The sequence below is a fragment of the Pongo abelii genome, chromosome 16 (genome assembly GCF_028885655.2).
Source record: "Pongo abelii isolate AG06213 chromosome 16, NHGRI_mPonAbe1-v2.0_pri, whole genome shotgun sequence".
NCBI classification, from domain to species: Eukaryota; Metazoa; Chordata; class Mammalia; order Primates; family Hominidae; genus Pongo; species Pongo abelii.
Window position 1 is genome coordinate 79,081,025 of NC_072001.2, and position 25,801 is coordinate 79,106,825.

General features: G+C 43.5%; 1 protein-coding gene across 2 annotated transcripts in view; it reads left to right on the forward strand.

The window, feature by feature from the left end:
* Positions 1–24,586, forward strand: part of LOC100443202 (golgin subfamily A member 6D) — a 43,272-nt gene extending 18,686 nt beyond the window's left edge. Inside the window, exon 17 of one of the 2 annotated variants that reach the window (XM_063716243.1) lies at positions 24,331–24,586. In XM_063716243.1, the coding sequence (XP_063572313.1) occupies positions 24,331–24,389 (59 nt within the window). In that variant the 3' untranslated portion in view covers positions 24,390–24,586. Of the gene's footprint in view, positions 1–9,616; positions 10,130–24,330 lie in introns of those variants that run through there. The other variant, XM_063716242.1, reaches the window with a different exon arrangement.
* Positions 24,587–25,801: the final 1,215 nt, after the last annotated feature.

The window sequence follows — 25,801 nt, forward strand, 5'->3', positions numbered from 1 at the left end:
TTATTCACTTCACTCTTCTTTTTTTCTTAGTCTTAGTTAGGCTAAAAGTTTGTCAATGTTGTTTATCTTTTCCAAAAACCAACTTTTCATTTCACTGATGCTTTTTATTGTTTTCTTCATTTCAATTCCATTTATTTCTGCTCTTATCTCTATTATTTATTTTCTTATACTAATTTTGGGTTTGGTTTGCTCTTGCTTTTCTATTTCTTTAAGATGCATTGTTAGGTTGTTTATTTGATGCTTTTCTGCTTTTTAAAAGTAGGTGTTTATAGACATAAAGTTCCCTCTTAGTACTGCTTTTGTCGAATCCCATAGGTTTTGGCATGTTGTGTTTCCATTATCATTTAAGAAATATTTCAATTTCCTTCTTAATTTCTTCACTGACCCACTGGTCATTCCAGAGCATATTATTTAATCTCCATGTGTTTGTATAGTTTCCAACATTTCTCTTGTTACTGACTTCTAGTTTTATTCCATTGTGATCAGAGAAGATGTTTGATATTATTTCATTTTTTTCTAATATTTTAAGATGTATTGTGTGATCTAAGATATGGTTTATCCTTGAGAATGATCCATGTGCTGAGGAAAAAAATGTGTACTCTGTAGCCCAAGGGAGAAGACACCCACCCCCACTCTGCTGCAACACACAGTGCTCTGCTCAGGGAAGGGGCAGTGGTGTGCTGTTGTTACACAAGGGGCTCTCTGTCGGGGAGGGAACAGAAGTCTGTTCTGTAGTGTTTGCCATTTTCGGTGGTGCAAATATTCCATGGCTGATTTCAAGCTGCCACCATCTTCTCAGCCTGGGCTTGTTTGTACCCACCCTTGGGAAGGCTTTCCAGGTATTTGAAAGGATGTGGGTGTTGTGATCTAAACTGTATCTTTATTAGGGGACACTCCAAGCCCAGTTATGCTATGGTTCTTGCAGACTCATAGAGGAACTGCCTTGGTGGTCTCAGATAAGATCTGGAAGAATTTTCTGAGCTACCAGGAAGTAGAGACTCTTATTCTCTACCTGTAATTTCTCTCCAAAAAACAGTCGCTGTCTCTGTCTCTCTGTCTCTGTCTCTGCGGCGCCCCATCTCTCTCTCTCTCTTTCTCTCTCTCTCTCTGCTGAACCACTTGGAGCTGGGGGTGGGCTGACACAACATCCCTATGGCCACCACCACTGGGACTGCACTGGGTCAGACCTAAAGCCAGCAAAGCACTGGGTCTCAGGGCCCACTGTCAACACTACCTGGCTATCGCCTATGTTCACTTGAGGCCCTGGGGCTGTACCGTCAGCAGGTGGCAAAGCCAGCCAGGCTTGTGTCTTTCCCTTCAGGGCAACAAGTTCCCTCAGGCCCTGGCGGGTCCAGAGATGCTGTCTGGGAGCCAGGGACTGCAGTCAAAAACTTTAGAAATTTACCTGGTGCCTTATTCTAAGGCAGCCGAGCAGACACCGAAACCATGAGACAAAGTCCTTCCCACTCTGCCTTTCCCTTTCCACAGGCAGAGGAGCCTCACCCTGTGGCCACAACACCACAGGCCCACAGGGAGTACTGCCAGGCTACTGTCGATGTTCACTTAGGGCCCAAGGGCTCTTAAGTCACTTGTGGTGAATGCTTCCAGGCCTGGGACTCACCTTTCAAAGCATTGGGCTCCCCTCTGACCCAGGGCAGGTCCAGAAATGCTGTCTAATAGCCAAGGCCTAGAATCAGTGACCACAAGAGCCCATTTGGTGCTGTCTATCCCATTGTGGCCAGGCAGGTATGTAAGCTGCAAAACAAAGTCCCTTTTACATTTCCCTCTGCTTTTCTCAAGCAGAAGAAATTTCTCACCACAGCCACCATAGCTGGGAATGTGCTGGGTCTCACCTGAAGCCAGCAAGTCTCAGAGCCTTACTCCAGACCCATAACATACTACCTGGGTATCACTGTTGTTGGCTATTCAGGGCCCAAGGTTCTTGAGTCAGCAGGTTATGAATCTTGCCAGGACTGGGTTCTTTCCTTTAGGGCAGAAGATTCCTTTCTAGTCCAGGGTGTATCTAGAAAGGTAATTCAGGAGCTAGGTCCTGGAATGGGGGCCTCTCAACTCTGACAGGTGCTCTGTCCTATTGTGGCTGAGCTGCTATCCAAGACATAAGACAAAGTCCTCTTTGCTCTTTCCCCTCCTCTCCTCAAGCAAAAGGAAGAAGTCAGTTTAGTTGTTGCAAGCTGCACTGCCTGGGGTTGGGGGAGGGGTGGTGCAAACACTCCCTTGGCTGCCCTGGCTGGTGTCTCTCTAGGTCGTGTGCCCCCTGAGTCCACTGGCTCTGAGCCCAGCATGGCATTAGGATGTGCCTAGGAGCTGAAGTCCTTATGGTCTAGACTGCCTTTCAAGTGTATTTAGGGCCCCAGGGCATAATAGCCTGCCATGCCAAGGCTCGTCAAAACCCAAGCCTCAAGCCTTCTAACTACTGGGATGGGTGAATCCCTCTGGGTAGGGCTGGTCTAAATGCTCCCTTCATGGGCAGGTGTCACATGAGTTCCACCTGGTTTCACTTTCTGCTGTGACAGGGCAGCACTGAGTTCAAGACAGAGTCTCACAGTTGCTGCATTCTCCCTCCCCCAGGTGCACAGATTCTCAGCACCACAGTGACCACTGCTGGGGGAGGGGGAAGGGTCATATTGGTGTTTCAAGGCTGTCTCTCCTACCCTCTTCAATGCCTCTTTCAGCAACATGAAGTTAAACCCAGGTACTGTGAGTCCTCGCCTGATTTTTGGTTCTTATGATGATGGTTTTCTGGTGAAGAGTCATTAAATTTGATTTTCCTGCAGGGGGAATGATTGGTAGAGACTACTATTCAGCCATCTTGCTCTGCCCCCCCTCCCTCACTTCACTTTAATTACCTCCTAATAGCCCTATTTTAAAATACAATCATATAGTGGGTTAGGGCTCCAATGTATGAATTTTGAGGAGACACAATTCAGTCTATTGCATTTGGACTTGGGGAGAGGGAGGAAGAGAACATTCAGAGGAAGGTCACAGTGTAAGCAACAGTATGGAGGTGGGAAAGTTCAGCTCATGGATAGGAAAAATTGATCCAATTAGGCAGGGCCCACAGGGAGATGTGGTGGGGTGGTGAGAGGTGGCCACATCAGAAAGAACCTTGAATGCCAGGCTGAGGTGGGAGGCATTTCCTGTTGTGTAGAAGGTGCCATGAGGTGGTGGGGAGGGTAACATGATGAAAGGATATTTGGGAGGATGGATCTGGCATCAGTGATGGGTAGGGGTGAGGAGTGAACAAAGCTGGTGGCCAGGAAACTGGACACATGGCCCACAGTTCAGGCTTAGGCTGTTCGAAGGCAATTTCCACACTGAGTTCCCATGTGGATCCAAGCATACAGGAGGTAGATGATTTAAAAAAGCAAAACTATTCACTTCCCATTACCACACAGTTTCCCAGCTGAGTTCATCACCAAAGTCCTACAAATCAGACAGTGAAACTACCCCAAATTCTGTCCCTAGAAGCTGTGACCCAGAGGGAGTCCTTGTCCAGCTGTAGCCCAGGGACACTGCAGCCTGAGCAGGACTGCACCTGTTCCCTCCCAGGAGCCTCATCTCTGTCTGGCCTGGCTCTGGCTTCCAATGCCCTCAGCTTTGGCTTCAAAATCTGTTGGGTCAGATTCATGAGAGCTCTGGCCTTCTTCAGTTTAGGGATTTTTAAATAGTTTTTTCAAGCAGGCAGTAGATGAGCTCTGCTTACTTACCTCTAAGAATTGGCTAGAACTCACAGAAGGCTGTTATACTCATAGTTACGGCTTGATTACATGGAAAGGAGACAGATTAAAATCAGCCAGGGGAAGAAAGGCATAGGGCTGAGTCCAGGAGGGCAGCAGGCATGGAGTGTCCATTATCCCTTCCCCATGCAGTCAGAGTGCATTACCCTCCCGGCTTTGCTATGTGCCAATACACATGGAGTATTCCCAGCCAGTGAGGCTCCCTCAAGCCTTGGTGTTCAGGGTTTTTACTGGAACTTCATCACAGAGGCATGCTTGATTGTCCATGTGGCTGCTCTCAGTTTCCAGTCTCCAGTCCTTCCAGGAGTGACCTAAAGCCCAGACTCTAAATCACATAGTTGTTTTATTGCCCTGGCTAGTCCCCACCCTAAATCTTATTATTAGGCTATCCATCATGAGCCAAGATCCCCAGGCAAAGATATTCCTATCAGGTATTACATGTTGACAGTTACCTCCCAGGAGTCTAGGACAAAGACCAGATCTCTTTTTGGTCAGGTTAATGTTTTTCTTTATTTTTTTTAACTATATGACATGCCATCATTCTGTTATTCAACCTTTCTATTTTATCTTCAAAATAACCCTAATTGGTGGGTAAGGATGTTTATTATTATAAATGAGATCTCAAAAGAAAAGACACTTGGGCAAAGTTGCACAGTATATCTTTGACTCATGGTGCAATACTCTTTCCATTCTCTAAGAACACTGAGTCCTGTGAAGAAGGTGAAAGGAAGGTGTGTACGTGTGTGTGCATGTCTGTGTTGGTGTGTGTAAATGTATATCTAATAAGTATGTGTAGATATGTGTATGTCTCTGTATGTGTGTTTGTGTATACATGTGGATGTCTGGGTGTCTATATGCATGTTTGTGTGTGTGTGTACACATGCTCATGGGGAAAGTTAAAGAGAAAATTGGCCAGGTGCAGTGGCTCACACCTGTAATCCCAGCACTTTGGAAGGCTAAGGTGAGCGGATTGCCTGAAGTCAGGAGTTCAAGACCATTCTGGCCAACATGGTGAAACTCCATCTCTACTAAAAATGCAAAAAAATTATCTGGACATGGTGGCATGCACCTGTAAACTCAGCTACTCAGGATTGCTTGAACCAGGGAGGTGAAGGTTGCAGTGAGACGAGATTGCACCACTGCACTCCAGCCTGGGCAACAGAGTGAGATTCCATCTCAAAAAGGAGAGAGAGAGAAAATCAGCAGTGTGCAGCGGTGCACACCTGTAATGCCAGCTACACAGGAGGTCGACGGGGGAGGATCACTTGAGCCTGGGAGTTTGAGAGAGAGAGAGAAAATTTCAATAATCTTGCAGTTAGAAGGAAAAACCTGGGGCTGGGCACAAAGAGACATAAAGCACAGCATAAAGAGGCAGAGAAATGTCTAATGAAAAGTGACAAAGAATTAATTAGTTCTTATATAAAGAAATATAGGACTAGCAGCAGGATAAAACTGGAAGATAATTTCTTCTAGAACCCTGATAATCTTTGTGAGAAAACTGTTGGTCATATATGTTAATTGCCAAAACTTGCAGGACCCTATGCAACAGAACTAGCAAATAAAACTATCTTTCTGAAACTCACTATGCTACAAGTGGCATTCAACTCTTTCTCAACCAAGATTTCACAAACCTAGCTCCAGCTTCCAGATGGTGAGGGAAAGTGTGATGAGACTTTATGATAAATTGTGCCTATCTCTGAGCCCATCTCCTCCTTTGGAAGAGAAGGAAAATGAGGTGAGCACATTACAGCCCTGCCGACAAAAGTCACAAGATAAGCAAATAATTATTACTTAAAACCGGGGAGTCTTATAATTTATTCATGAATGCTGCACATTCTATATTAAATCTTCCATTTCAATTTGCTTATATTATTTGAAGCTAATTTATAAGATTCAAATTATTCAGAAAATGCTCCCAAGTAAATAGAAGAAAACACTTTAACCACATGAAGTATCATGCTACCCAATATGGTGTGGTGGGGAAGGGTGCAGGCTCTAAAACCAGAAAACACAGGTTCAAGTCCTGGCTCTACCACCTTGGGAAAGTTACGTGGTCTCCCTGTGCCTCAATTTCCCCATCTAAAATGAGGGGATGACAATATTAGTGTCTATTTCAGAGTTGTTTTGAGGAAAATAATATATGTAAAGCACTTTGAAAAGCAATCAGTGCTATGTAAGTGTTTGCTATAGTTATTTTAACATTTCAGATTATAAATATCTACCCTGTTATTCAGATGACAAGCATCCCTAAGCTGATAACTTGATGAAGAGCTTTTGGGTTTCTTAATTTCCATCAGTTTTGGGAAGGAAAAAAATACCACATGAAGAAGAGCAACTGAAGCAGGCGTGAGAAGGAAACTTGGCTTAAGATTGGGGGTCTTGGGTTTATTAGGCTTTTGTTTTCTAAAAATGTCCTAAGCTCCATTGATAAGAAGATGTTTAATATCAATCTGGCTAAAAAGGATCAATAGACCCCACAAGACACTGAGTTAGAGACAAAAATAGAAGGGTAATAAATAAAATATGAAAAACTACACAACCAGAAAAATAAACAACTACCAGTACCCAAACATGGCTAAATCTCACAGGATTATGTTGAATGAAAGAAGCCAGCCACAAACGTGCACACACTGAATGACTCCATTTATATGAAGCTCAAGAACAGGCGAAACTAATCCATGGTGACAGAGGTCAGGATCCTGGATAACTTTGCGGGGACAGCAATTGAGAAGGGGCAAGAGGGAGCCCTCTGTGCTGATGGGAACATTCTGTATCTTGAGCTGAGTGGTTGTTACATGAGTGTGCACATATGTAAGTAGTACAGAGTTGTAGCTTAAGGTATATGCACCTCGCTGTATGCAAGATACTGTCTTAATCCATTTGTGCTGCTGTAACAGAATATCTGAGATTGGGTAATGTGTAAAGAACAAAAACGTATTTCTCACAGTTCTGGTGGGTGAGAAGTCCAAGATCAAAGTGCTAGCAGGTTTGTAGTCTAGCGAGGGCTGCTGTCTGCTTCCAGGATGGCACCTTGAATGCTGAGTCCTCCAGAGGTGAGGAATGCTGTGTCCCAACATGGTGGAAAGGACAGAACAGCAAAAGAAGAAAACCGAGCTAGGTAGCTCCCTCAAGGCCTTTCATAAGGTCACTAATCCCATTCATGAGGGGGCTCCTCCCTCACGACTTAGTCATCTCCTAAAGACTCCACCTCCTAATGCTATCACATTGGGGTATAAGTTCCAACATGAATTTTGGAGGAGACACAATCATTCCAACAATAGCAAATATACTTTACTAGAAAAGAAAAAAAATTGTCTCTAAACATGATATTTTAAGAGTTTATATATTTAAAGCTCAATTTTCTGCTTGCTTACATACATATTTGTGACCATGAGTTGTCATTCTTAGCTGAGAAACGTTTCAGTAAATTTTAAAAGTCTCACATTATCTATTAATATCTTATTCAGATAAGATCAAATTTCTAACCTAGATTTTAGGTTAAGACAGAAACCCATAGTCATTTGTTGCAATGTGAGAATGACAGAGAGAGAGATATTAACTAGCAGAATCCAACTATAAAACTAAATTTAAGAGCACAATTCTCTACTAATCACTCCCCCAGACAAATTATTACTTGGATCGCAATGAATCAACTAAAAATGGAAGTAAGAAAAGTTCAAGTCCTTTTTGCGACGGATGGATGTTTATGAGACTATTAAGTGAAGAGGGTTCAGAAACAAGGGGATAAATGGCATACTAATTTGGGGTTGAATGGGGTAATGAGATGATCTTGAAAATATAAGAATCCTGCTTAATGGGACTTGTCTACTTGCAATTTGATAAACTAATTTACGTAAATTCAAAGAGATAAAGGACATGAGCACTCAGCACAAAATTACAGGAATAAATTTAGCAAAGAGTAAACAAAGTTGAGATAAGGGCTACTGTTCCAGGTCTGACATCTTTAATTCTTGAGTCATGGGGATGGTAAGCCAGAGAACAGAGTCTTCCGACTGGAAGCTAAAACCAGCCTTTGGGGTGGGTTCAGAGAGACTGTTCAGACTCAAGATGCGAAAACAGATGTTGCATGGTCGAAAATATCCCAAATGCAAAGGCATTTTCAAAGACAGCGGTGCTTAGGGAAAAAGAATACTGTGTGTTTAAAAAGAAAAAAAAAATTTAAAAGAAAGAATGGAAACAAGGAGGAAAAAGTGACCTGAGGGTAGGGTGACCATATGTTCTCGTTTGCAAGGTACAGCTAAGGTTATGTCTGCTGTCCTGGTGCAATTATTATAGTGCCCCCTTTCACTCTCCGAAGTGTCTGGATTTGGATGACAAAGCATATGATCACCCTATTGAAGAGAGGAAATTAGCCAGGAGACTTTTGTGTTGATTTTAAACGGTGTGGACTGATCTGCAGTCGCGCTTATGCCGCTGCCCAGCTGAGCGGCGTGCACCACCTCAGCCGCGTGCACCACCTCTGCCTCGCCCTACCCCGCCCTGCCCGGGTCTCCAGGAAGGCTGGAGCGGAACTCTCGGCTCCCGCGCTGCTCTGGTGCCACCTGCAGGTTATATGGGGGAACTGCTTCTCTCCACCCCACTACCCACCACCCCACATCCCCACCGCCACCTTGGACAGCTTTGGACTTGGCCAAAAGACATTCAGAGCACGCGAAGCCCTGGCTGGGGAGTGGGCTGGACCCTGCAGTGAAGCCCGCGTTACAGAATCAGATGAGCCCAGCTTAAACCAACAAGGCCAAGCTCCTCCTCTTCCTACCCACTCCTGTTCTTTCTCATTTTGTAGACAGGAAACTGAAGCCTAATTCAGATTTTTCATTGGTAGGATTGTGAAGCATACAGCTGGAGCCTCCTAGGTGCCATTCCCCACATCTCTGTCTTTCCACTAACACTTTAGGGTAGTGGGGAAGCAAGAGAGCTTAAGCTTACTAAGCTCCTACTATGTACTGGCCAGAGTGGGCACTTTTATCTCCAGCCTCGCAATTGGTGGGAAATAGGTGATTATACAACTAGGAGACAGGATCAGAGTGGGCTGGCGGTGTGCTCACAGTCTCTCAGCTGAAACTGGAACCCAGGGGTCTTTGATTCTAAAGCTAGTGCTCTTTTTGGGTCTCCAGCTTGAGCAATAGTTGCAAAATACAAAGAGCACCATGAAAATCTAATATCAATACATATAAGACTGTATTGCAAACAGAAACATAGAATGTCTTCATGGGGGTGATGGGGAGGGGGGAGATTATCTCAATTTTATGTAACGTGGGAACTCTCCGAGGAAAATGAATGAAGCATGACCGAGTGCAATTTGTCTGATAAAATCTGTCAGAACGTGGGGACTTCTGTGTCCTGGGTAGTGAAGATGAGAAATCATGGTGCTGGACATTTGCTAAGGTGCTCTTTATGAAATTACTCAGGGCCTCAGTGCCTCCACCTTCTTCATGACCCCAGGCAGTTTCCCTATCTGTCTTCATCCTATTGCCTGGCATCCTATCCATCAAACTGTTTTTAGATTTATGTCTTGATAAAATAAAAATCATCGTGGGAGTCATTTACACCCTAGTGAGAGTCATCTAAGATTCCCTTTTCTTCTCAGACCTTTTAGCTGAAGTTGGTTATGAGAGAGGATGGGGAGGGGGGAAAAGGTTGGGGCGAGTACTCTTGGAGCTTGCACTGTTTCTTGCTGATGCCCTGGCACAGTGTGAATATGTCAATCTAAATGGAGAGCTCTATGCATGTTCCTCTCTATTCCCTTTGTCACCAATACCAATTCCCAAGGCAGAGCCCTGGGAGGGCTGGACTGAAGGACCTGGAGGTAATAGGAAATGCTTGGCTTTGGGTTTCAGGTCAAGCTCTGCCAGTGACTTGCTGTGTAAGAGAAGAAAAGTCAGTTCACCTCTCTGCACTTCAGTGACCTCATCTATAAAAGACTGGTCTGGACTAGATTAATGATTTTCTTATTTATTTTATTTTATTTTATTTTTTTGAGATGGAGTCTTGCTCTGTCCCCCAGGCTGGAGTGGAGTGCAGTGGTACAATCTCGGCTCACTGAAACCTCTGCCTCCCGGGTTCAAGAGATTCTCCTGTCTCAGCCTCCCAAGTAGCTGGAACTACAGGTGCCTGCCACCACACCCGGCTAATTTTTGTGTTTTTAGTAGAGATGGGGTTTCACCATATTAGTCAGGCTGGTCTTGAACTCCTGACCTCAGGTGATCCACCCACATCAGCCTCTCAAAGTGCTGAGATTACAGGTGTGAGCCACTGTGCCCAGCCTAATGATTTTCTATAGGTTTTGCAATTGTTTTTTGTTTTAACATTATACTCAATTCTTCCTCCAACATTATTAAAGTATAATTGATAAATAAAAATTGTGTACAGTTACAGTATTCAATGCGGTGTTTTGATGTATGCATACATTATAAAATTATTAAATCAAGTTAATTAACATTTCCATCACATCACAACTTACTATTATTATTATTATTGTGGTAAGAATATTTAAGATGTATTTGCTTAGAATAGTGTTTACTAGCAGTGAGGAAAGATAAGCGGGAGAGAGTAGCCAAAGGCTGGCTAACAGGTTAACAGATACAAGAGTACATGGCTGGGCCGGGCGCGGTGGCTCATGCCTGTAATCCCAGCACTTTGGGAGGCCAAGGCAGATCACCTGAGGTCAGGAATTCAAGACCAGCCTGGCCAATATGGTGAAACCCCGTCTCCGTGAAAAATACAAAAATTAGCTGGGCGTGGTGGCTCATGCCTGTAATCCCAGCTACTTGAGAGGCTGAGGCATGAATACTGCTTGAACCCAGGAGGCAGAAGTTGCAGTGAGCCAAGATTGTGCCACTGCACTCCACCACCCTGGGAGATAGAGTGAGATTCTGTCAAAAAAAAAAAAAAAAAAGTACATGGCTGAGTTCGGTGGCTCATGCCTATCATCCCAGCACTTTCAGAGGCTGAGGTGGGAGGACCACTTGAACCTAGGAGCTTGAGACCAGCCTGGGGAACATAGGGAGATTCCCATCTCTGCAAAAAATTTAAAAATTCGCCATGCATTTTTAGCTACTCGGGAGGGCTAGAGAGGTCAAGGCTGCAGTGAGCTGTGATTGCACCACTGCACTCCAGCCTAGGGGACAGAGTGAGACCCTGTCTGAAAAAAAAAAAAAAAAAGAATACAGCTAGATAGGAGGAATAGTTCTAGTTTCTTTAGCACTATAGGGTGACTATAATTTATGACAATGTATTATATATTTTCAAGTAGCTAGAAGAGTGGATTTTGAATGCTCCCAGAACAAAGAAATGATAAATGTTTGAGGTGGTGGAGATGCTAATACCCTGATTTGATCATTATACATTGTATACATATATAAAAATATTATACTGTACCCCATAAACAAGTACAATTATTATGTATCAATTAAAAATAATAATAAAAACAAAAAATCAACTCTCAGCAATTTTAGAGTATACATTATTATTAACTATAGTCATCATGCTGTACAATAGATCTCCAGAATTTGTAAGATTCTATTTAATTCCGATCAAAGTACTACATACACAGAGTTAAGAACAAAATGGTATCTTGAGCAAGAAATCCTCGGTAAAACAAAAAAAGAAGAAAAAAAGAACAAAATGGTAATAAAAGGCTTATATCAAAAAGCATTTCCTCTGCCCTTTCCTTTCTTGCATTGAGTCCTAATTCCCAGAGGCCATCACTTTAAACTCATTTTGCTATTTCCTCTGGTATTTATCATCATATTTCTAAATAATGTTTTTGTTGCTATTTCTTGATTTGTTTTCTTCAGTATGTGTCTACCTCCTGGTATAGCTCAGTATAGGGCTTACCTCCCTTATGAGGTCTTAACAATTTCCTTGCTTCCAATCTACCAGTTTGATTGGATCATAGTCTTATGAAATCAAAAGCATTTACATTCTTGTAGCTATCTAAATATTGTTCCCTAACCCAACTCCTGCACTGAAATTGTCTAATTTCTTTCCTTTTTTTTCCCCTCAGAGTTAATAATTGCTTTGTATTTTTTTCCTTCATTTGCTTATATGTTTTTGTACCTATTACCTACTTTTTTTTTTTTTTTTTTTTTTTTTGAGACAGAGTCTCACTCTGTCACCCAGGCTGGAGTGCAGTGGCACAATCTCAGCTCACTGCAACTCCAAGTCCTGGATTCAAGTGATTCTCCTCCCTCAAATTCCTAAGTAGCTGGGACTACAGGCGCATGCCACCACGCCTGGCTAACTTTTGTATTTTTTAGTAGAGATGGAGTTTCACCATATTGGCCAGGCTGATCTTGAACTCCTGACCTCTTGATCTGCCCACCTCAGCCTCCCAAAGTGCTGGGATTACAGGTGTGAGTCACCACTTCAGGCCCACCTACTATTTTCTTTTCAGATGCTCCAACTGATTTATCAAATGCCTAGTGATAATGATCCAAAAACTAAGAAACACCAGATACTGTATCAGCCCTGTTATTTTCCTGGAGGCTTCCCTCTCTCCCTTGCCCTCCATCCTTCTGCTCCAATCTGGACTCGGCTCTCAGCCCATGACACGGCTGGCGTCCTGGCACGTCTCTGCACCATCGTGTGAATTTCCTCCTGCCTCTTCTGTGTGCATCTCCTGTTCCTTGGCCCCAGATCTTCTTTTTTCCTGTTTTACTCTCTCACTGTGTTGCAGCACATTTTCCAGTGGCTTCCTGAGAAAGAGTGAATGGAAGCCAAGCTTTTGACCCTCACATATTTTAGAATGTCATTGTTCTACCCCAACTTCTGATTACTAGTTTGGCTGGATGTAATGCTCTAATTTAAATGTAACTTCTCCTCACATTGGGAAATATTGCTCTATTATTTTCTAGTTCCCAGTGTTGTTGGGAAAAAGTCCATGTCATGCGGAGTCTTGGCTCTTTACATATCACCTGTCTTCTCTCTCTGGAAGATATTAGGATTTTCTCTCTATCCTTAGTTTTCTGGAATTTCCCAATGCTGTGCCTTGCTGTAGGTCTTTCTTCATTCACTGTGCTAGTCACTTGGTAGACTCTTTTGAATTAGAAAATTATGTCCTTCTATTGTGGGAAGCCACGAGCAGGTTTGAGTGAGCTGGGTAATCACATTCTTTTCTTCCAAGGACAGAGGTATCAAGGCCCTGGGAACCTTATAAGTGGATGGGGAGAAAGGGGGCCTGAGGTGAATCCAACAAAGCTGCAGCACCCTCTGAGCTCATATCCCAGGGCTAGGCTCTGCCTGAGGACAGGAGACATGGGTGAGACCCACTTCCTGCCTAGTCCCATGGTGGGGCTCAGGACACACATGGTCCAGGAGGCCCCCAGCCCCAACTACATTTACACGCACCTACCTGTATGCAGCAATCAGTGAGCCACAGGACAACTTAGGGGAAGGGGCAGCTCCAGAGAGCAGGATAGGAGGGAGGTAAATAATCATGGGGTGGGGAGTGGCCTTGTGGGGAAGGGACAAAGGCAGAGCTGTGTGTGTGTGTGTGTGTGTGTGTGTGTGTGTGTGTTTGTTGTGTATTGGGGGAAATGGGGAGAGCATCTGTAGTTTTGTCTGCCCCCTTTTCTGGCCACTGCACCCCTTTTTTCTTGAATAGCTTTTCTTCTCTTCATGGACTGAGTGTCTCTGTCTCCTCCAAATTCATATGTTGAAGCCCTAACCCTCTGTATGGCTGCATTTGGAGATGAGGCCTCTCAGGAAGTCATTAAGGTTAAATGAGGTCCTAAGGGTGGGGCCCTGATTCAGTAGGATTAGTATCCTTATAAGATGAGACACCAGAGAGTGCACTCACTCTCTCTCTGCACAAATACAAAGAAGAGGTCACGTGAGCACACAATATGGCAGCCACCTATGGGCCAAGAGAAGAGGCCTCAGAATGAAACCTACCTTGCCGGCACTTTGGTCTTGGATTTCCCAGCCTCCAGAACTGTGAGAAATAAACATTTGTGGTTTAAGCCACCCAGTCTGTGGTATTTTGGCAAGGTACACCGAATTGACTAATACATCTCCCTGCCCTACTTCAACCACATGACACTAGAGGGCTTGGCAGTTTTAGTGTCCCAGCTACTCAGCCAACCCAGACCAGACCAAGCAGAAACTCTTCTGGAATTTTCTGAATAGGAACTAATAGAGGGGAGCCCCATCCTTTCTTGGGGGCCAAAGCCAGTAAGGCGGAAGCCTCATGGTGCCAACAGCCTGACTCTAACCTTGTGGGGAGAGTTGCTCTGAGAGCACAAAACTGATCTGCAGACTGAGGTGGAGACAGAGAAAAGGGAAGGAGCCTGCAAATCCTAACAGCGCTGGTGATTCTGAGTCCAGGTATTCCTGAGGCCCAACTGTTCCCTGTCTTACCCATGGCTAACTTACTGACCAATGAGCTTCCCTTCTTGCCTAAGCCAACTTGAGTGAATTTTCTGTCACTCACATCCAAAGAGCCCGGACTGTAATGGCAGGGCATGGCAGGGCTGGGCTGGCTGGGGCAGAGGATGGTGTGGGTGGAATCAGCAGTGACAGGCACACAGGAAGTGCAGTTATCAAGTGGCCTCCATGAGGTCTTCCTCCAGCCCCAACTGTGAGCAAGGCTGGGCTCATACACTCAGTAGGTCAGAGTGACGGATTTGGTCAGAGGTGCCATGCTCAGGGCCATCTTTCTATGGGCCAGACTCTTCATCAACAAAGGTTTTGTCATCAGAGACAGTTTTAGTCATATCTTGGGTTCACTTGATCAATTGCTGTTCTCCTGCTTTCAGGATCTTTACACTAGGCTGCCCTACCTGGGTGTTAGGAAGCCATAGGCATCCTGGTCAGAAGTCTGGACCCCAAAAAGGGCTCCTGCCAGCCTGCTAAGGGCTCCAGAGGGCAGGACCGAGGGGTGGTGGGAGGATCCCAGCCTGGACAGCCGAGACATATGTACCGCTCTTGATTCATCTCTTGGAAATTTTCACCCATCAAGTTTAGGCTCCCAGTGGGGCACACATGGGAAAGACAATGCCCATGTCTTCAACTAGTTTCTCCATCAGAAGTGGTCATTGCACCAAGCACCCTCCTCCATTAAAACCGGACAGGCCAAGGGCCGCTTTCCTAATGGATGAGTCTTCTTGGTCTGTCTCACGTTCCCAACAGAGCTCCCTCCATGGGATGGGAAGGTGCCATCCCAGGGTTGCCCTTTTGACCCAGCTTCCAGCCAAAGCTGGTCCCCCTGCTAAGCAGGCCCTAGAGTTACACTGGAGAGTGACAGGCCTCATCTGAAGATTTCTTGCTGAGAATTGTCAGTTTCCTGCACAAGTACATCTTGGCAGTTTACCCATTTATGCTTAGCGTTCCATTACTGGAACGCTAAGCTTGTGGAGTTATTTATATCCTACTGCTCAGTGTCATCGCCAAGGTCTGATTTTTCACAAAAAAACATTTGCAACCTCTGACATAATAAGTTAATTCAAATTAAACCCAGAAAGAGACTGCTGCTTCAGTTTCAACTGCTTGGAAATTGTGCTATGCAGAGCTTTCATTTACTGAAAATTGTGCCTTCAGACTCTGTGCAGATTAACCTAATACACAGAGCAAGTACACACATAGGGCACCAACCAAGGACAAGTGTGTACCTGTGTGCACACACACACAATAGAAAATCCAAAAATAAATATTTTAATTTCAGCTATCATGGAAGTTTTGTGTCATTTCTCCAAAGATGCCCATGTCAAATTTTATTTTATAATTTAGTCTTGTTTTTATTTAGAATTACTTAAGCAAAAGGGGAACTGAGTGTGGTAGCTCATGCCTGTAATCCCAGCACTTTGGGAGGCTGAGGCAGAGGATCACTTGAGCCCAAGAGTTTAAGATCATCCTGGGCAACACGGTGAAACCCCATCTCTACAGAAAATACAAAAATTAGCCAGATGTGGTGGTATGTGCCTGTGGTCCCAGCTGTCCAGGAGACTGAGGTGGGAGAGTCATCTGAGGCTGGTAAGTTGAGGCTGCAGTGAGCTGCGATTGCATCTCTACACTCCAGCCTGATGACAGAGAGAAACCCTGCCTCAAAAAAAAAAAAAAAAAAAAAAAAAGAAAGAAAGAAAATGAAAGAAAGAAGAAAGAATGAAAGAAAGAAAGAAAGAAAAGAAAGAGAAGAGCTCTGCACAATAATTTTGCAGTGTCGTGGGTCTCTAAAGATCTTAATTAGGACCTAAACTCAGATTAGGCTGGGATCCTGGGCAGTGTGGCCCCAAATACAGTTATGGGAGGACGTTCCAAGATGAGTCTAGACTGAGATAGAGTGGGTCTCAGGAGAGGGGCTGATATGCCCGTGGTTCTCAACCTGGCTGCACCTGGAGAGCTTGGCATCATCACCTGGAGAGCTTGAAAACATTCTGATGCCCAAGCCCCACCCTAGAGTTTCTGAGCTAATTGGTGGAGGATGGCCCGGTCACCAGGAGTTTTCACAGCTCACCTGATGATGGCACTGTGCAGCCAGGGTAGAGAAATACTGCCCTTTGTTGTCTCCACATTGCGTCTGCCTTGGTTTCCCCATATTCCCCCAGGCTCCAGGATCTGGGAGAACTACAGGAATTGAGAATTAGCCCTCCCACCCAGCCACTTTCCTCCCCTGCCGGGGAATCTTTGAGCCTTCATTTTGGCTATAGGCCTCGATATAACTCATCAGCCCAGGGATCAGGGGCAGGAGTGGGGCTCCTGGCAGAGAGCAAAGAGTATGGGCTTTGTAGTTACACAGACTTGCATTCAAGTCCCAGCTCTGCGATGTTAGGAAAGGATCTGATCCATAGTTGGTTACCCTGTGAAGTGGAGAAAGTGTCCGCCTAGCCGGCAGGATCTCTTTGAGACTGAAATGAGAGAAAGCTGGGGCAACAAGTGAGTTCCTTCTGCCCCATTTCTGTGAGCTGGCCCTGTAGCTTCTCCTTGGTCCTTTGAGTTCTCAGCTTTAGGTCTCTTACTCCTGCTTCTTCTCCTCACTCTCTCTCTTTTCCACCCTGGATAAGTGCCCTGCTTCTCCCCACAGGTTAACCACCCTCCCCCATACCCAATGGCTGATGAAAGTCTTCCCTGGTTGTGCCAGCATCTCCCTGATACTTCCTTTCTCTCCTGCATTCAACCATGATGAAGCCCAGCACAGTCTCCCTCTCTCCTGCCCCATTTCCACCACTAGGTCACCATCAGCTCTTACACAGACATTCCCAGTAGCTTCCACTTTTTGGCCTCTTCCAACCAGCCATTCTGGTATTGCAGCCATATTCATCTTTAAAAGCCCAATATTATTAAGTCACTCTCTTGCTAAATTCTGCAATGGCTTTGACTCACCCTTGGCCTGCAGGATCTGGCCCCTGCCTGCCTCTGCAGCCACCTCTTGCTTCGTTCTTTCTCTCTCACTCCCTCAATCACCTCAGATCCCTGAGGGTTCCCTCCCTCCTACCTCAGGACCTTTGCACATGCTATTCTCTCTGCCAGAAACACTTCTCTTTGACAGTCAACGCCTTCTCAAATATCCCTTATTTGGGGTGTTGACTACTCACCCCATCAGATTAGGTCCCTCACTATATGCTCTTATATCTCTTTATACTTTTTCAATTAAATAAATTTTGATCATGTGATTTATGGCCATCTCCCCTACTAGAATGTAAGCTCCATAACATCAAGGACCAGGTCAGTTTTTGTTCATCATTGTAACCCAAATGCTTAGCACTGTGCCTAGCACAAACTAGGGGCCATTTGGACCAAGTGTCTAGGCCATGTAGACTTGTAGCTCCTGGGGAAATGTGTGGATAAACATGAGAAACAGGATGACTGCCTCCCCAGCATGGCTTGAGTGCTTCCTGGATGTGTCCAGGCATGTATCACATGCTGGATGGCATCAGAGGAGTGCCCTGTTTTCCTTTTATAAGAGAAGGAAATGTTAGAGACTATGAACAGTCAGCTGTGGGATCATGCAGTGTCTGCCCTGCTCCACTTGGCTCAAGGCCCCTGGGTAATGGGGATATGGGACAGGGACATGGCGCATGGTGCAAGTGGTTGTGGCAGGGAGTCTTATGGAGGAAGAGCAGTGAGTCAGTCCCTTCTTGGCATGGGAAGCTGCCTCTGCAGGCATAGGAGGCCATATTCCCCACTCTCACACCCAGTCAGTTGGGTGCTTCTAACTTGAGCTGTGGCATTTGGCATGTAAAAAATGCATTCCTGGTTTTCCAGCTTGGATCTCATTTAAGCAGGGGTGTGAGGTCTGAGGAGGATGTGTTTCAGTGGAGATGGCTGGATAACTTTTAGGATAAGTATATCCCAAACATTGCATGGGATATACTCATACAAAAAACTATTTGCTGTTTATCTGATATTGTAGGTTAACTGCATATCCTATACTTTTCTTTGCTCAATCTGGCACCCCTAATCTTGGGGCTTCCTCACTTCACCATGGTGCTGTTGTGCCCTCCCTTCATTATACCACACTAGCCTCTCAGGGTACACAGAGGAGTGAGACAGGACCCTTCCCTCAGGGAACTCACAGTCTAACATAAGAGATAAGAATTTGAACAGAGATCGCCGAAGCAATGCAAACTCTATTTCTGAGAATTTGGGGGCCCTTGTTGGAATAGGACAGCTTTAGAATTCAGAAGAGATCAGAAATCATGGAACAGGATAGGAAGTTCAGAAACAAACCTGAAGGTTTTTTTTGTTTTTTTTTGAGACAGAGTCTCACTCTATTACTCAGGCTGGAGTGCAGTGGTGTGATCTTGGCTCACTGCAACTTCTGCTGCCTGGGTTCAAGCAATTCTACTGCCTCAGCCTCCTGAGTAGCTGGGATTACAGGTGCCTGCCACTATGCCCCCCTAATTTTTGTATTTTTAGTAGAGATGAGGTTTCACCATCTTGTCCAGGCTGGTCTTGAACTCCTGACCTCATGATCCGTCCACCTCGGTCTCCCAAAGTGCTGGGATTACAGACATGAGCCACCATGCGCAGCCACAAACCTGAATTTTTATAAGAATATATTGTTTTAGCGTGTGATAAAGGTGGCATTAAGACCTCTTGAACAAAGAAGAATTATTCAATAAGTTTTTTTAGAGCAATTAATTAACTACCTGGAAAAAAATTAAGTTAGAATCATTACTGCTTTAAGCCTCATGCCAGAAATGAATTCCAGTTGTTGTAAAGATGTTAACAAATAAAACTATAAACATACTAAGAGAAAACATTAAAAAAAGAATATTTACATGATCTTGGGGATTATGAAGGACTTTTTAAGGATGATGCTCAGTACTGCACAGAAGGTATAAAGAAAAATTGTTCTATTCATTGCAAATTTGTTTTTCTCAATAATTTCTTCTGTCTTTTCATTTGTTTTTCTGGTGTTTTGTAACATACAGAAGTTTTGATTTTTACATAATGAGGTATATCAGTGTGAGTTTTCCAACTATATAAAAGTACTCATCAACAAACAGGAAAAAGACAAACACAGTAATAGAAAAAATGAGTCAAGGAAATATACCAGCAATTCAGAAAAGAAGAAATACAAATGGCCAATGAACATATAAAATAATATTCAATTTCACTAGTAATAATAAAAAAGAAAAAGCAAACCCAGCATTAGTGAGTGTATTAGTCCATTCTCACATTGCTATAAACAAATATCTGAGAGTGGGGAATTTCTAAAGAAAATAGGTTTAACTGGTTCACGGTTCCACAGGCTGTACAGGAAGCATGATGCTGGCATCTGCTCAGCTTCTGGGAAGGCCTCAGGAAATTTACAATCATGGTGGAAGGCAAAGGGGGAGTGAGGCCTCTCACATGGTGGGAACAGGAGCAAGAGAGAGTGAGGGAGCAGGTGCCACACTTTTAAATGACTGGATCTCATGAGAACTCACTTACTTTTTTTTTTTATTATACTTTAAGTTTTAGGGTACATGTGCACAATGTGCAGGTTAGTTACATATGTATACATGTGCCATGCTGGTGTGCTGCACCCATTAACTCGTCATTTAGCATTAGGTATATCTCCTGATGCTATCCTTCCCCCCTCCCCCCACCGCACAACAGTCCCCAGAGTGTGATGTTCCCCTTCCGGTGTCCATGTGGAGAACTCACTTACTATCATGAGAACAGTACCAAGGGATGTGCTAAACCATTTATGGGAAATCTTCTCCTGTCATGCAATTACTTCCCAGCAGGCTCCATCTCCAACATCAGGGATTAGAATTCAACATGAGATTTAGTGAGAACAGAGATCCAAACCACATGAGTGAGAGTCTGGAAAAATGAGCCTTTCATAATTGCTGTCCAAAGGTAAATTGGAGCAATTTTTCTAGAGGGCAATTTGTCAATATATATTGAACATCTTAAATCTGACCAGTAACTTCTAGTATTTTACTATAAGGAAATAAAGTTGCATATCAGCTATGACTTAACTGGAAATACTGGCTACAATGTAGCTGATCATATTTTAAAAGCTGAAAACTATACAGATGTCTGCAAATAAGGTATTAGTTGAATGCATCAAGCACCATTCCCATTGTGAAACCCCATAGGCAGGAGAGCCCAGGCTTGAAGCCATAGAGGATTCTTCCCCTTGCTGGGCTTAGGGACTTCCCCAGTTTCTGATATCCCTCATATTTGTAAAAAGGCATAAACAATGTACTTTAGCTTGAAAACAAAACAAAACAGTACACCTTTGCATTAGATCATTCTTGCATTGCTATAAAGAAATATCTGAGGCTGGGTAATTTACAAAGAAAAGAGGTTTAATTGGCTCCTGGTTCTGCAGGCTGTACTGGAAGCATGGCACTGGCATCTGCTTCTGAAGAAGCCCCAGGGAGCTTACAATCATGGCAGAAGGCAAAGGGGGAGCAGGCGTGTCACAGGGAGTGAGTGGGAGCAAGATAGAGGGGAGGTGCCACACACTTTTAAACAACCAGGTTTCAAAGAACTCATTCACTCATCACCAAGGGGATGGCGCTAAGCCACTGATGAGGGATCCAGCCCCACGATCCAAACACCTCCCACCAGGCCGCACCACCAGCACTGGGGATTACATCGCAACATGGATTGCTGGGGACACAGATGCAAACCATATCAACCTTATAAAAATAAACATTTATTTCATTTTAAACAGTAAATGCAAAGTTTTCTTTTCTAGAAAATGTAGGGCAGTGAGCTAGAAGTAATACCTTACAATAGAATAGTTCTATAAAAATAGCTACTATCAAGTGGCTTCAGAACATTTTATTCTCCTAAAGGGATTAAATATCCCCCACAAAAAATAAAAAGTCCTTACATCTACCCATAACTCATTGCTTACACAGACTTTCCTTGGAAGTGTCAAGATAAAATATACTTCTACCTAACTTTGAGATTCTTCAGCATCCATGTGGGAGTGGCAGGACTCTGTGTGGCCTGAGGGTGGCCTTAAGTGTGTGTCAGAGAGGAAGGGCCAGGCCCTGGGGAGTAAGCTGCGGTCAAATGGCACAGCCAACTTCTAATGAGGCCACCTTAGCCAAGTTACTCACTGTTTCTGAGCCTACGTGTTCTCATCCATGAAATGGATTTAGTCACCCAGATTTGTTGAAATGATTAAAAGAAAATACCTGCAAGGCAACAGCACCATGCTAACACAGAGCTGGCTTGTCAGTTCCAGCTCCGGTCTGTCCTCTCTCACCCTCTGATTGCGAGGCCTCTTGCTGTCCTTTCACCACCAGCAGCGGTGTGTTCCCTGGGGATGCTGCCTTCAGTTGCAAGTTTCTTGGCACTGTTTGGTATGTCCCTTTCCCAGGCACCCGAGCAAGGGCCACTGGTTACGATACAGGCACTGGGGAAGAACCTTGAATCAAGGGCAGAGCTCTGACTTTGAGCTCTGAGTCCCCAGGTGTGACCTATGGCCAGTCCCTGTCTGATCTGTGCCCTTCTTTCTCATGTCCAAAATGAGAAGACTGAATCAGTTCTCTCCAATGTCTTTCCTATGGCTTTAAGATGAGGTATGTACTTCTCACTTGAAGGAGGGGCTGGCCAAAACCACTTGAATTTTAATTTGAATCGAGGCATCTTGCCAGAGGTTGTAAAATGTCCACATGGTTCAAGGAAAATGATGCCTTGCCTGTACCTGATGCCACTTTCAGAAGTTAAAGTCCTTTCCATTATTTTGTGGTACTAAAGATCCTGAGCTGCTGCCTGCCTTTCTCCAGCTACATAAAAGCATCTTAATTAAGGCCAATTTCAGAAGGCACCAAATGGTCTTCAGTTTTGTTTCCACAGCTATTTCACATGGATCAAGACCAGCTTACCTGCTCTTCCAATTTGGTCTCCATCTCATTTGTCCAACAATTTGGAGTTTGTAGGTTTTCTCAGAGAAAGAATGCTCTGGTCATTTGTGTATGGGGATGGAGTGGCAGGTTTTGGAGGGGTATTCATTTCAGGCAATGAAGTGGAACCTGCTCCATGTCAACAAGGCAACCATGGAGGGGAGCTCGGTGACCAGCACACAGTGAGTTACAGCCATCCCAAAGCTGGCAGTGCTGTGGTGCACTTGCAAAGGGCTTTGTTTGGGGAGCTGCCAGAGGAGCTTCACAGAAGATAAGGACGATGCTTTCTCCTCCATGGAAGCCCTCACCACCAGCAGCAGTAGCAGCTAAAAGGACAGAGAGGGAGAGACAGGCCTGCAATCCCAGAAAGAAAAATGTCCATGAATAAGGCTGCACATTGGGAGCTGGATTCAGCAGAGGCTGGGATTCCTGTGATGACTGGAGTATCTGTTTTATGTCAAAGGAAGGGATGACTCAAAAGTAATGAGAAAGGCACTGGACTGGAGCTCAGAAGACCCTAATGAGTTTTGTCTCTTGTGTGACCTTGGATACGTCACTTCCTTACTCTGTTTCTCCATTTGTACAAGCAGATGGTTGTACTAGATCAAGAAATGCCAAATAGGTTTCATCTCATGGGCTTGGATCAAGTGGTTGCTTGGAAAGCTATGTTAGAAAGGATTCTGAGGTAGATGAGGCTTGTAGGGGAAATATGCTGCTATCGATTAGCAATGTCTGCCATGGGCATAGGTTTGGGGACTAGTGGCAAATGTTCCAAGAATTTGCTATCTTTAGACAAGATGATCTCTACAGTTACTTTCAGTTCTAAAATATATTTCATGACCCTGTGAGATAAACAGACCTGAGCAAAACCTTGTTAAATCAACAGCTGACAACAAATTGGGGTCAGAATAACTCAATTATCACATTTATGATCAATCAATTTTATTAAAAAATTAGAAATGTTGAGTGTCCAACTCGCAACAAAATTGTGACTTGGATTATTTAATAACTTAGTATTTTGTTGAATTTTTTAAAAATATAACTTTCTGTAAGGAACAAGCTTCCCTTTGTTTGTTTCTGCTGGGTGCCAGAAGTGTGACTAAAATTCCCAGATGGGGATCTTCCTGGTTCAGCCTTCTCTCTTCTATCTGCAGTAATTTAAAGAAGGGTTCTTTAAGTCAGGACTTTATGAAAGTGACAAAGGGAGGTTGTTAGGGGAGATGTTGACATCCTAACTGTCAATTTTAAAACAGTTTATAATTTCCTACAGAGGATTTTGAGGTTGAATGTTTTTCCCTTCAGGTGTAGATAATTGGATTGATCTAATCCCAGGTTCAAAACACATTCTCATCACTGGTAAAATGCAGGAGCATTTTAATATGTTTATTTGTTTTTAAAAACGTAATAAGCACTATTTTTAAAGGGAACACACCATGCAAAATTAAAGTTAGGACATTGACAACTTACAGCTGGCAACACAGCACTTCCCCATGTTCCGGACTCCCTATCACTTCCCCCTCCACAGGGAACCACTTTCCTGAATCTTGTGTTCCTAGTTCCCTTAAGAGTTCCTTTTTTCTTTTCAAAATTGTGGTAAAATACACAAGACATGAAATTTAAGTGTGCAGTTCAGTACTAAGTATATTCACACTACTATGACTAGTCTCCAAGAACTCTTTTCATCTTATGAAACTGAAACTCTACACCCATTTATAACTCCCTGTTTTCCTCTCCTTCCAAGATGCTGGCAACCACCATTTTACTTTCTATTTCTGAGTCTGACTACTCTAAATACCTCCTACAAGTGGAATCATATAGTATTTCTCTTTTTGCGCCTGGCTTATTTCACTTAGCATAATGTCTTCAATCCATGCTGTAGCATGTGTCAGAATCTCCTTTTTTAATATTATTAAATAGTATTAAATTATTAAATATTATTAAATAAATACTATTAAATATATTATTTAATATATATTGAATATAATTTAATATTCCATTGTATGTGTATACCACATTTTATTTATCCATTCATCCATCTATGGACACTTGGGTTGCTTTTGCAACCCAATAGCCAAAAGGTTGCAATAGACTTCTGGTGATTGCGAATAATGCTGCTATTGAATGTGTGTATGGATGTCTCTCTTCCCCTAGAGTTCTTTTTCATACAGTTTTTTATTTTATCCTTATATAATCCTAAAGTATATGTACACATTTCTTAAAATTTTTACTTATTTGCTTATTATTATTATTTTAAGAGACAGAATCTCCTGTTGCCCAGGCTGGAGTACAATGGCGCAATCTCAACTCACTGTAACCTCAAACGCCTGGATTCAAGAGATCCTCCCACCTCAGCCTCCCAAGTAGCTGGGACTACAAACCTGCACCACCACACCTGGCTAATTTTTCTAGTTTTTATAGAGACACGGTTTTGCTATGTTGCCCAGGCTGATCTTGAACTGCTGGCCTCAAGCGATCCTCCTGCCTTGGCCTCCCAAAGTGCTGGGATTACAGGTGTGAGCCACTATGCCTGGCCTATACACATATTTTCCTTTCAGTTGTTTTTCAAGTTATATAAAGTATGCTGTATGCATCCTTATGGGATTTTTTTTTTTTGCTGAATATTATATTGTTAAGATTCATCCTCATTGTTGTTTATAGCTGCTGTTCATTCTTTTTGACTGCTTGTGACACCACCAGAAGATAGAGATCCTGAGATCTTTTAAGAACTGCTGCTGGGAATGTACACTGATCTGACCACTTTGGAAAACAGTTTGGCTCCATCTCATAAGGTTGAATATTCACACTCCTCCCAGCCCAGGAGTTCTACTCTACCTCCAAAAGAAATTCTCGCCTATATAAAACAGGGGACATGTACAAGGAATGTTCCTAACAGTTCTGTTCAAAATAGCAAAAACTTATTGCCCATCAACTGGAGAGTGGGTGACTAAATTGTGCTTTTTATTCCTTCTGATTTCCTGTAGTCTTATCATGCAAGTGGCTTTCCTTGTCTCATCCCTGATTTTAGGGGAAGGCATTTAGTCTTTCATCATTAAGCATGATGTTATCTGTGGGGTTTTCATAGTTTTTTTTTAATCAGGTTGAGAAAGTTCCATTCTAGTCCTAATTTGTTGAATATTTTTATCATGAAAAGAGTAGAGTATTTTTATCATGAAAACATTTAATCAAATGCTTTTCCTGCATTTGTTGAGATGATCTTGTGGTATTTGTCTTTTATTTTTATTTATTTATTTATTTTTTGAGACATAGTCTTTCTCTGTCACCCAGGCTGGAGTGCAGTGGTGCAATCTTGGCTCACTGCAACTGCTGCCTCCCAGGTTCAAGCAATTCTCTTGCCTCAGCCTCTTGAGTAGCTGGGATTACAGGCGTGTGCCACCACACCTGGCTAATTTTTGTATTTTTGGTAGAGACAGGGTTTCACCATGTTGGCAAGGATGATCTTGAACTCCTGATCTCAGGTGATCTGCCCACCTAGGCCTCCCAAAGTGCTGGGATTACAGGTGTGAGCTACCGCTCCCGACCCTTTTATTTTATTAATATAGTGTATCACAGTAGCTTATTTTTGCATGTTAAACAAACTTTACATTTCTAGGATAAATCCTGTATAATCCTTTTAATATGTTGCTGGATTTGTTTTGCTAGGATTTTGTTGCAGATGTTTGTGTCTATATTTAGGGGAGATACTGGTCTGTGGTTTTCTTTCCTTAT